The following is a 12926-nucleotide window of genomic DNA, read 5'->3' as shown; positions in this document are numbered from 1 at the left end:
TGTATGTACAGTACATTACAAGAGTTATTACATTGTGTATGTATAGTACATTACAAGAGTTGTTACATTGTGTATGTACAGTACATTACAAGAGTTGTTATATTGTGTATGTACAGTACATTACAAGAGTTGTTGTATTGTGTATGTACAGTACATTACAAGAGTTGTTATATTGTGTATGTACAGTACATTACAAGAGTTGTTATATTGTGTATGTACAGTACATTACAAGAGTTGTTGTATTGTGTATGTACAGTACATTACAAGAGTTGTTACATTGTGTATGTACAGTACATTACAAGAGTTGTTATATTGTGTATGTACAGTACATTACAAGAGTTATTATATTGTGTATGTACAGTACATTACAAGAGTTGTTGTATTGTGTATGTACAGTGCATTACAAGAGTTGTTACATTGTGTATGTACAGTACATTACAAGAGTTGTTACATTGTGTATGTACAGTACATTACAAGAGATGTTACATTGTGTATGTACAGTACATTACAAGAGTTGTTATATTGTGCATGTACAGTACATTACAAGAGATGTTATATTGTGTATGTACAGTACATTACAAGAGTTGTTACATTGTGTATGTACAGTACATTACAAGAGTTGTTATATTGTGTATGTACAGTACATTACAAGAGTTGTTATATTGTGTGTGTACAGTACATTACAAGAGTTGTTATATTGTGTATGTACAGTACATTACAAGAGTTGTTATATTGTGTGTGTACAGTACATTACAAGAGTTGTTATATTGTCTACTAATCCATAGAAATATAATAAACTTATTAAGTCACCAGTTGGGTATTAAAAATATTCTGATCTACAGCCATAATGCAATATCTATTTCTTTTGGCAAATGCAAGAAATGTTCATCCCAGTGATAACACTGGTAAAGTAGACAAAGGGGGCATTAAGTAACCCCCAAAAAACTTGTGCTGTGGCTATATTGGTCATTGTAATTTTTAATACAAAAAGCTTGCACACCAAAACTTTGCGATTCCTTGTAATTCAATTTTTTTTTTTAGTCTAGAATCTGCTGGAAAGTGTATTTTCGTACATTAAACTGGACATTGGGATTTGAATGGCAACCATCATCACAATACAGTCTACGCAATACAATCATTTTTTTTATAATGTCCCTTTAAATAGACAATTGACCATAAATGGTTTATTGATGTTGTAATACCTCATTGTTAATGAGCCATAGAAAAAATGTAATAAGGGTTGGCCATTTTCAATATATGGGATTTATTAGTTGAATTACATGTCTCCTTTCTCCTGATAGGGGCCATCCCATTTTTAAGAATCACATGGACCAGTATTTGTTAAATACAGCAAACAAAAAGTTTGGATAAGCTTTTTACACTAAAACCCCAACCATTTATTCTTGCATAATTTATTTACAAATCATTAGCTAATGGATCTCTCGTTCAAATATACAGCCCCTTGCATGTGACTGCATCGGAGAGAAGTAATTCGATAATCGCTCAAACCCCTAACACAGGATGGCGCAGCAAATTTGGCCCGCAACGAGCTGGTCTGAATGGGTTGGGATCATTTGGTTTACAGCATGATGGTCGACAGTCATTAGGTCGACATGGGAAAAAGTCAACATGGGTCTAGGTCGACATGGTTCTAGGTCAACATGGTTCTAGGTCAAAAGGTCATTAGTTTGACAGGTCGTTAGTTAAACAGGTCATTAGTTCGACAATGTCAATGTTGACAGTCAAAAGGTCGACATGGGGTTTTTCACATTTTTTTTACCTGAATGTCAACACAGTTGACATGGACACAGTTTCAAGTGCACCGCATCCCCTTACATCGCTCGCCATGGGTCGCTGCGCTCGGCACACTATTTTATTCTCCCACCTTGCCCTAGTGGATGGTAGGGCATGAAATACCACCTGTCGGCTCAAAAAACAGTAAAAATCCCCATGTCGACCTTTTGACAGTCGACCTAGACATTGTCGAACTAATGACCTGTCAAACTAATGACCTGTCGAGCTAATGACCTTTCGCCCTAGAACCATGTCAACCTTTTCCTATGTCGACCTAGACCCATGTCGGCATTTTCCCATTTCAACCTAATGGTGTCGACCTAATGACTGTCGACCATCATGCTGTAGACCAAATGACCGTCTGAATAACTCCCTAGACCCTCCTCTGAACAACAATTTATAGGCTCTTAGACATGCCAGTAGCAGTAATACAAACCTATGGAAGGATTGGGTCTCATTCTGTGTGACGGTCACCCAGTTGTCATTTACTGTACACCCAAAACCTGTAGGCCTGTTATGTGGAAGACTTTGTTTTTCTTACTTAAAAGAATGTAGAGAATTTCCATCATACATCAAGATGTACATTGCAAAGCTGCAGGCGTTATATACAATTAAAGTAATGTTAATGGAATGTAGCTGTGTTACAATAATTTGATTTTACATTAATCAAAACATTTCTGAAATCTGTAAAGGATGATTAAACTTTAAATTAATTTCAAGTAGCAACTGTTGACAGTTTGAAACACCGTCAGAATACAGATTATGTATTCAACCCCGTTCTGTATCTCAGTGCAGATACATGCAATTTGTGAGTTTTCTTTTGATTATATATGTTTAGTATTTTTCTTATGTTTATTGTATGCAGGTCAGTGCAGCTGAGGAATGTGGTGTGCTGGCTACAGGCCGGCTTGGTGGGACCGAGTCAATGTGACACATTCTCCTCAGATTATGTTTAAATTGTCCAAAACAGGTGCACGGTGTTAAACAGCAAGAAAGGATGGAAGTGCATTCTTTTCTATTAGTGGAATGCAACCACAGCTAAAAATGTCAGGCGAGTATGCATCGGATATATAACTGCTCTCCTAAATTTTTATATAGAAAATAACTAATAAACATTTCCAGATATGTTGTGATCACTAATTGTAATTTCTTTTTTATTTTTTTATTTTAGCTCCGCTTTTTCTCGCCAATTACAGTATCTTGAGTAATTTATGTTTAACCCTAGTGCTAAGGGGATTTGTCAAAATAGGTGTGAAAATTGGCAAGCAAAGCAAACCTTCTTATTAACCCTTTGGGCCTTATTTAGATCGGAGCTCAGTACAAATTTGTTTGGAAAATTGACAAAACCATGTGCACTGCAGCTGGGGCAGATGTAACATGTATAGAGAGAGTTAAATTTGGGTGGGGTGTGCTGAAACTGAATTCTAAATTGCAGTGTAAAAATAATGCAGCCAGTAATTATCCTGCACAGAAACAAAATAACTCACACAAATCTAACTCTCTCTGCAAATGTTACATCTGCCCCACCTGCAGTGCACATGGTTTGGCCCATTTTCCAAACAAATTTGTACTGCGATCAGATCTGAATAAGGCCCTTTGTGTGCCAATGTTGCTGTGAGAGATCCTCAATACAGTATATCTGTTAAAAATGCCAGCGCCACTCACAGCGACTTTTCTTTTTTTGTGTGCAATATTTAACTAAACTTCAATTAATTGATTTGGGTGGATTTTTTTTTAATATATAATAAAAGAACAGTCGCTGTAAGTGATGCTGGCATCATTAGCGGATATTTTGAGCATCGCTCACAGCAACGTTCGCACTCAAAGGGTTAAGAAACAGTTAATTGAGTCCAAGCAAATGCAATCTGGAAAAAATGTGTAATAGGAGAAACAAACCATTTTCATCCTGTTGAAACAGTTAATTGCTTACACTTAGGGGGATATTTTTTCAAAGCTTGGAGCGAGATAAAATGGAGAGCGATAAAGTACCAACCAATCAGTGCCTGTTATTGATCAATCACGGTCTGTAAAATGACAGATGGAAGGTAAATGGTTAGCACTTTATCTCTCAGCAACTTATCTGTCTCCAAGCATTGATAAATCTCCCACTTAATGAGACACTTATACCACAACATCATGGATGGTGCCAATCATTACACCATCATCTGACAGCGTGGATAGTGTAATGCTTGGCATCACAGCCTCACAGCGCTGAGGTCATGGGTTCGATTCCCACCATGGCCCTAACTGTGTGGAGTTTGTATATTATCCCCGTACTTGCATGGGTTTACTCCGGGTACTCCGGTTTCCTCCCACAATCCAAAAATATACTGGTAGGTTAATTGGCTCCCACCACAAAAAAGTAACCCTAGAATGAATGTGTGTGCATGTAGGGGAGCATAGATTGTAAGCTCCACGGGCAGGGACTGATGTGAATGTTCAAATATTCTCTGTAAAGCGCTGCGGAATATATGTGTGCGCTATATAAATAACTTAAGAAATCAAATAAACAAATACCTTGTTATTGGTGTATCTACTACATGGTGTGATGCTACTGCTCATCTGTACCCAGACTTCCATACATGTAAATATATACTATATAGAACGTGACATTTTTTAGCTTTCAAAACGGGCAATTATATAGTCCAGCAATTACTGTAAGAAGTGTGACTCCCATGATACTCAAGGCTCTTTCAGCAAAGTGTCTGATATGTATCCTATGGGGAATTTATAGACGTGTGTCATTCTGTGTTGTGATCTCTTTTTCCGACAAATATTTCAGCAATTTTCAGATACTGGAATGCTCTTGGGTGGTAAGAATAGCCACAATGACTGGGATGACTCTCCGGGTCTTTTGTCCTGTAGCAGTTGTCAGCATAGACTAGACCCAGAGGTAAGAGGAGCCAAGCTTTTCATGTCAGGCTTCCCATCTGAATGATAGAAGTACATTTTTCCTGAATTTATTTTCATTTTAGGTTTTTTTTGCACTTTATTGAGCATAACAGCAACAGAATTACCTCTTTATATTGCAAACCGAAATATCATTGGTAAATGGTAGAAGTCTGAACTTATGTGACAATGGAGTATTTTGACTCAGTGGGATATGTGATAATCACCTTTAACTACAATGTTACCGTTATCGGTAAGTATGCAAATTATTATTATTATTATTACTGTTATTATTATTATGTTTTTGCACTAATGATTTGTAATGGGTAATTTGAAAACTTACATTTTTTCAACTGCTATTGCAAAAAAAGAAAAAAAATGTGTATTTCTTTTATCAAACAGTTTTATAGTTTTATTTTTGATCTGCTTGTACATATAGTATATACAATGTTTTATTTGTACCTGTCCTACTTGCTATACAATAGGATGCGTAGCATCAGAAAGACAAGTACAGTATAATACCATACCAGAATCTATGAAACTAACTTTTCTAATTCAGTAATCTGAAAGCTGACTATGATGACTATTGTCACGGTCATAGAACAAATCTGGTATTTTATTGTATTTATTTGATATATAATACAATTCTAGCTTTAAACAGTATTAATAAAATATTATGTAAAAGAGGCAAAAATATTGTTACATTTCAATTCTGTTAAATATTTTAACATCATATAGCATTCCGATAGCAGATAACCTATTATTATTATTATTATTTTTATTTATTTATTCCCAAGAATAACCATTATATATATCACATTAATCTGCTAATGCTAGGAACATATTTCAAGTATCTTTCAGATTAGCAAAAAAAAAAAAAAAAAATAAGAATATATATATATATATATATATATATATATATATATATATATATATATATATATATATATATATATATATATATAATATATTGGCCCTTATCTGATGTATGTAGTATGTGAAGGTCATATTTTAACATTTGCCATGCCTTTTTGGGGCGGAAATGCATGCTGGTTCAGTCTTTTTTGCTTGTGTTTAATGAAGGCTGGGCAAACATGAAAGGAAGATGCTCAGTACATGCTACAGAGCTGGGCACGTTTCTGTGAAAAGTCTTAATATTCTTAGGGGCTGATGCATCATCCTCTGCATTTTTTGTCTCTATAAATATAATTTTGTATAGCTGCATATCAAAGCTATTAGATATTACTTTAGGGGGAATATATCAATATGGTCATGCAGGAATAGTGGACTCCTACAGGCCACTATGGCTAATGCCATCTAAAGTTAGCTACAGGAGGCCAAGGTCATCCTAGTCCAAATATTTGTATTTATTTATTTACAGTTTCTTATATAGCGTAGCATTTTCCGTTGCGCTTTACAATTGGAAATAGAAACAAAGGTGTCTTTATTATTTAATTAGTTATCACCCATGATGACACCGTATGAGCTCCTACAATTAGCAATCTATGCATATTTTTCCCATTACTGTTCAAGCAAAAATAAATTATGGTTTATTTATTGTATTACAATAAAGAGAATGAGTATATAAGTTTGTACAAGTACTCAATAATCACTGACATGTATGGGTAGATACTGTTGGTTGATGCAGGGCTGCGCATAAATTGTTCCAAAAAGTGCATGCATAAAAAATAGTTTTACGCACATTATATATGTAGACCTGTAGACATCTCGCGACACTCCACATTGGCAAGAAATGATTCTATTATACAAGTCCACATTTTTTTATTCCCTGTAGCGGGTGCAAAAGATAAGCCTTCAAATAGGGGAATATGTGGGTAACCTATTTGCATAAACATTCTCTTCTGGAATAATGCCCCTCCCATTCCCCGTTCCCTGTTGCGCCTCAACACAAAAATTGGATACGTGCAAAATGCCAGTGGGTCTTCATCGCTGCATATGTGCATTGGTTTCTGAATATGTTGCACAGACCAAATAATGGTACAATAGAAGGAGTCTCTGAACTGGTAATTATTTTCTGAGAAATAGCATAAAAAGAGGCAGGAAGGTGATGACTAATGAGCACCTGTCATGGAGCAGTGTAGAACTTCATTGTGCTGCGGTTATTTGTGTTCAACATAGGAGAATTATGTCGTGTTCTATACAGCTTGGTAGTTGGTGCCATCACTATCAATATTTGTGCAACACAAAAGGAATGTTCTATAATGGGGAATGGATCATTAGGTGAACAGTCAATTGGTCGACCACTATTGGCAAACATGCAATAGGTTAACACATGAAAAAGGTAGATATGGTATAGGTCAAAATTGAAAAATGGTTGACGCAAGCAAAAGGTCAACATAAAATGGTAGACGCAGAAAAAAGTTGAAATGGTGTCTATGTCAAAATCTTCTAACATGGATACCGTATAAGTGTCCAGTGTCCCCTTGCATGCTTGCTTGGGGAACGGTGCCTCGCTGCAATGGGCACACTATTATAATCTAACTATTACGGATTGGATTGTGAAGTATAAACAAGTCGGTTTAAAAAAATCTATTTCAATCAATTAAAACTGTAGAAAGCTAAAATCCTCTAAAACCAACAATAATTATTGAATTACTTGGACTTTCAGAGGCTTTCATTAATGATGACATCCACATTGGCTTTCTTTGTATTTCAGGGAAGATCTGGCTGACCCTAATGATCCTGCTAAGAATGGTTATGGTTATCCTTGCTGGTTACCCGCTCTATCAAGATGAACAGGAACGATTCATTTGTAATACGTTACAGCCAGGGTGCTCCAATGTGTGCTATGATATCTTCTCCCCCATGTCCCATATGAGATACTGGCTTATTCAGACTGTGATGGTCTTTTTACCTTATGCCCTGTTCAGTGTCTATGTCCTGCACAAAATAATGGTCTATATGACAAATGCAAGTGACCACTGCAGAAAAAGTAACTCCTCTACCTATCATGGCGTGGGCTTACAAATGGAAATACTCAATTGTTCTGGAGCATACCTTGTTCAGGTGGTGTTAAGAACTTTATTAGAAGTTGGCTTTGGTGTTGGACAATACTTCCTTTTTGGAATTTTAGTTCCAACTAGGTTCAACTGTTCTCAGTCTCCTTGTACCAGCAATGTTGACTGTTACATTTCCAGACCGACAGAAAAATCCCTTATGATGATTTTTATCTGGGGAACTGAAGTTATTTCCATGATTCTGAGTTTGGTGGACTTGATTTATGTATGTCATCGAAGAAGACATTCTCGGAAAATTAAAAAACAGCTGTTGCTTCTTGAAAATGATTCTCTCAAAGGTGGCTTATGTTCTGATTCTCATCCTCATACAAAGCTAGCTGTGACTCCAGAGGAAATGGCCATGTTTCCCAACTGTTCTACTCGCAACCTTGAGAAAACAGATGAGCAAACCAAAGGTGATTCCCATTCTCTCCCTTCCTATGAAGGAGAAACTGCTTCATTTCAAACTGAAGGCTCTCATCAAGACATGGGAAAGTCTAATGTGAATGCAAACAGCAACAAAACATGTTCCTGGCAAGTGACATCAACTGGAAATAATTCATTAGGAAATGAGCATCATCTTCTCACTCACAGGCAACCAAAGTGTAAGAAAGAGAACTGCAGCAATTCTAATCTGGCGGATTCACCTCAAGCAGACAAAAATGCATCACCCAAAAACAAAAAATCAGAGTGGGTTTAAAGCATATGTACATTTATTGTTTTTTTTCTTGATATTTAAGTAATATTTGTGTTTTACCCTTTGTACTTATGTGTGATGATGTAATATATACGGCATTTGCAAAAGATAAAAGTATGCCCGTGTCATTAATGTAGGATAAATGAGGTGACAAACAATTCAGCTCATTTTCTGACATTAATCTTTTATTGCTCAAAGAACAGGTTATGTGTGTTAGTTATCTCCAGGTGGTGTAATGGATATTATTTTACGTATATGAAATTGTCATCCATCTTTGACTAGAGCTGCAAACATCAGGGAATTTAAATTGACATGTTTTTTTGTACTGTAGGGTTTAACAAATTGCATGTTTCTTTTCTTGAATCTAGTCAACTTAACTGTATATAAGTGTAATACATCATTATCTCTCTCTCTCTCTCTAAATATATATATATATATATATATATATATATATATATTTATATATACACTTGGATGCAGTATTTGATGGTAGTGCAGTGTTTGTGTGATTTTTTTTGGGTTTTAAATAAAGATCAGCGGCACATGTGTGCACCCGGAATGTAAGACCGAACACGCACCAATGCAATGATCTAATTTTCTACCAGCGACCAGTTTTATTATATAGATCCAGCTAATGTTAAGGCCCCCATACATTAGGCCGACTTGTCCTAGGGACAAGTCGGACCCAATTTACCTGCGAGCCGCCCGGCAGCTCCCCGGGAGGCTCACATACAATTTGGCACTTGATGTGCCATTTTTTACATGGGATAAATTGCATGCGATTTATCCCATGTAAAAAAAACCCCCGGGGAGCTGCAGGGCGGTGAGGAGTAGTGGGGGCGGGCAGCGGCGGCGGTGGTGAGGGCGGGCAGCGGCGGCCAGTGGTGGTGGGGGTGGGCGGCGGGTGCGGTGAGCGCTGCTGCCCTGGCCGGGCAGTGTACTTACACATAGCAGCAGCGGGGACGGGACGCGTAGTGGCGGCTATTAGATTTTTAAAATATTTGTCGAATGACCGGCCGCTCTCTGATTGGCCGGAGAGCTCTCAGCCAATCAGAGAGCGGCCGGTCATTTGACAAGTATTTTAAAAATATAATAGCCGCCACTGCGCTGCCCGTCCCCGCTGCTGCTATGTATGAATGGACAGCCTGTGATTGGCTGAGCGCTCTCTCAGCCAATTGCTGACTGGCTGAGAGAGCGCTCAGCCAATCACAGGCCGCCCATTCATTGTATGGGCTTTTTTTTTTATTCCGTACTACTGACAGCTCCCGCCGGCTCCCCCTGCCCGGCTCTATGCCGCCTGTGTCCCCCGCAGCGTCCCCAGCCCCCCTCTGCTCCCTCTACCGCCGCGCCGCCCCACTAGGTCCCAAGTCGGGTGGTCGGACGTGCAGCAGGTCCGACCACCCGACGCAGATCCGATGCGCACGGGACCGCGCATCGGATCTGAGGGGACATCAAAACTAGCCGATTTTGGTCCGATTTCGGCCAGATCCGACTGATCTGGCTGAAATCTGACCAAAATCGGCTAGTGTATGGGGGCCTTAACAGTTTTACTAATTCTTTTTTGTAATGTACAAGATAGGTTAAATTCCCAAGACTATAGGAATAGTAGTCAGTAGTCAGCAGATGGTATACCTGAAGCAATAGACACATCTATAAGTCATAGGCAAGCAGTAATTCTTGTTTGTATCTCAACTACTAATAAACATGCTTCTAGGAATAAGCCAGCCAAGATCAAGTGTCTACCGTTTATTTGGAGTTTGAGATCTTCCTCAACTGATATCTAATTGGAGACAGAAGAGACTAGGTGTATGGCAGTAGTTGGTGGGGACATTAGAGATACTACAAGGTTCGTGTGTCATTATTATTGTTTATTTATATGGCGCCGCAAGGGTTCTGCAGTGCCTGAAAATACATAGATAAGCTAAAAACAAGTAAATAACAAATTACAGTACTAGGCAAATAAGTACAATTACATGGTAAGTAAAGACAGTTGCAGCAGGGTAAAGAACACTGACATAACTATCAGGGTGGCCGAGATATAGAAGAAAAGTACATGAGGAGAGAGGGCCCTGCTCGTGAGAGCTTACATTCAATGGTGTTTGATTACTTACTTTGTATGTGCTATTGACTTATAGAAGTCTATGTGCTTCTTTGGCAACCTGCACTTTAGTACATATACCCGGGTCATTCCAGATGGAATCAACACAATTTTTGAAAAAATTCTACCTTACAATCTCAATTTCAATTTTATTTGATATAATGAATGACACTAAGAGTGTGCTGGGATATGGTTCATTAGGGCAACAGTAAAACATAAGCAAACGGTCAACATGGAAACGTTGAATACAAGAAAATGTCGACACAAGTTTTTCATTATTTTTTTTTGGTGTCAGTTTGTAGGTTTCAGCACACGTGCCACGTTCCCTTACTTTGATTGCCATACTTTGGGCAAGCTGCCACACTCTCTCATCACTCGTAGCATAGATTGCCATTCCCAATCGTAGCCCGTGTGGAAGTAAAGTTGCAAACAAAATCCCTCATAACGTCATATCAACCATATGGACTGTTGACCTATCATCCTGATACCAGTGTAAAGAAAACCTGCAATTATTAGGCTGATAAGTACACTTTTTTTTTTGCAATTCCTTAATAAAAAATTAGCAATTGAGAGTTTTTGAAATTGCACTTGCAGCCGCCTGAATTGAAATAGAGATTTAGGCAAGGTCTCATTTAAAACCTCTTTATGGGTACCCTTGGTGCTTATATACTCTGGCCACAACGTATGTGCAGTCCACCAACAATAGTTGTGACTGCATCTGAATCAGACCGTGTATATGTAGACTGACAGTAAATCAGTTGTGTTCTTATTTTTATTTTCTAGTTACATACATTTTTCCAAAACTCAATAAAGGCATATGCTTAAATAAAATAATGATGTGTGGTCTCTACAGGTTGGAAATAAAATATATAAGTTATTCACGTCAAATTCTTTCAAACGTTAAGGTTTAAAAAGTGAAACGCCCGTTTATTCCAACAAAGCAAAACTAGTGGTATAGCTGTGTTAAACTTACTCCTCTGAGTTAAACAAATCATTGGAGCAGTAACCTTTACATGTTTGTCTTGGACCACTATCATTTAAGCATTGATAGCTTGTGCAGTATCTTGCTTATTCTTGTGATATTTATTTAATTATGCTTGCATGGTTTGTGAATATAAATTGTCGTGACACCGCAGAGAGATGGTCTCTTGGGGCAATGCACGGCCACATAAAAGTACCCCCAATTCAAACTAGGCCATGCAGTAATGCCCCTTACTCACATCACACCACATAGTAGTGTCACTTATTCACATTATGCCACACACTATAGCCACATATAGATATTACCATACACAATAGTAACCCTTTATGCATATTAAGCCACACTGTTGTACCCATTATTCATGATCTGCCACACATAGTACCTATTATACATGTTATGCCACACATTAGAGCCCCTTAAACATATTATACCACAAACTAGAGCCTCTTACATGTTATGCCCATACAATAGTACCCTTTATACACATTATGCCCACACAGTAGTAGAGCTGCTTACTCACATTATGCCCACAGAGTAATAGAGCCCGTTATACATGTTATACCCACAGAGTAGTGCCCATTACAAATGTTATGCCCACACAGTAGTAGAGCCCCTAGCACCCAACATCTGCATATGTATAATAAGGGTGGGTAATTTGTCAGGTGAGGGTGCTGACAAGTTCAGTCCATATTGGTCTCTGCACTTTTTTGGGCATCTTCAGCATGATTATACAGTCAATCTGAGTAACTGCTGCCCAATGCTCATTATTATTATTATAATTTTATTTATAAGGCGCCACAAGTGTTTCGCAGCGCCGTACAAAGGAACAGTACAGGGAGACAAAACTTGGCATAACATTGAATAAATAACAAAAATAGAGTACAAATAAAGAGCGCCACAGTTCAATACCCATTACAGATTAAACTGTGTGAAGGCTGCATAAGCCTGAACACATATAAGAGCCCTGACTTAGGTCATATAAAGTTCAAGAGTTGAAAAAACTTAGCCTGGGGTTTTCCTGCCTGGATACAAGCTGGGATCAGGCAGGAACCTATCAGGGACTAGTGGGAGTAGCCAGGTAAAGGTTATATAGGACAGATGATCTTGTGACCTCACCCTTCTCTTTCCAGTTTGGAAGTGCTGCAGTCCTGTGCAGGATCTGAGGTAAGGGATCTTTTTTCTTTTTGTCAATTGTGATTCATAATTGAACTATGCCCCGTCCCAGACGCTCTGCCCCCCCTCCCCGCCGCCTTGTGGATGCGGCCCGGCCGTTATCTGCGGCGGGGTACCGCCGTCCACGGGTGAGGGTAGTTGGGGCGCAGGAGGCCTCTGTTGCCGCTGGCTCTCCTGAGGGGAGCCTAGCGGCAGGGCTTATACCGCCCTCAAACAGGCAGCTTTCCCCGGTGAGCGTGGTCAGCGCTCCACCGGGGGTTGTGCTGGCGGCTGCCT

At 38.6% G+C, this 12926-nt stretch overlaps 1 protein-coding gene across 1 annotated transcript; it reads left to right on the top strand.

The window, feature by feature from the left end:
- Positions 1–4872: 4872 nt before the first annotated feature.
- On the top strand, positions 4873–8400 carry GJD4 (gap junction protein delta 4). The gene is made up of 2 exons (XM_083186348.1): positions 4873–4936; positions 7361–8400. The coding sequence occupies exons 1-2, from the start codon at positions 4873–4875 to the stop codon at positions 8398–8400; spliced, it is 1104 nt and encodes a 367-aa protein (XP_083042474.1).
- The last annotated feature ends 4526 nt before the right edge of the window (positions 8401–12926 follow it).

Source organism: Crinia signifera, chromosome 5 (assembly GCF_055691185.1).
Source record: "Crinia signifera chromosome 5, ASM5569118v1, whole genome shotgun sequence".
In the NCBI taxonomy this organism is placed as follows: domain Eukaryota; kingdom Metazoa; phylum Chordata; class Amphibia; order Anura; family Myobatrachidae; genus Crinia; species Crinia signifera.
This window is presented reverse-complemented; position numbering and strand designations above follow the sequence as displayed.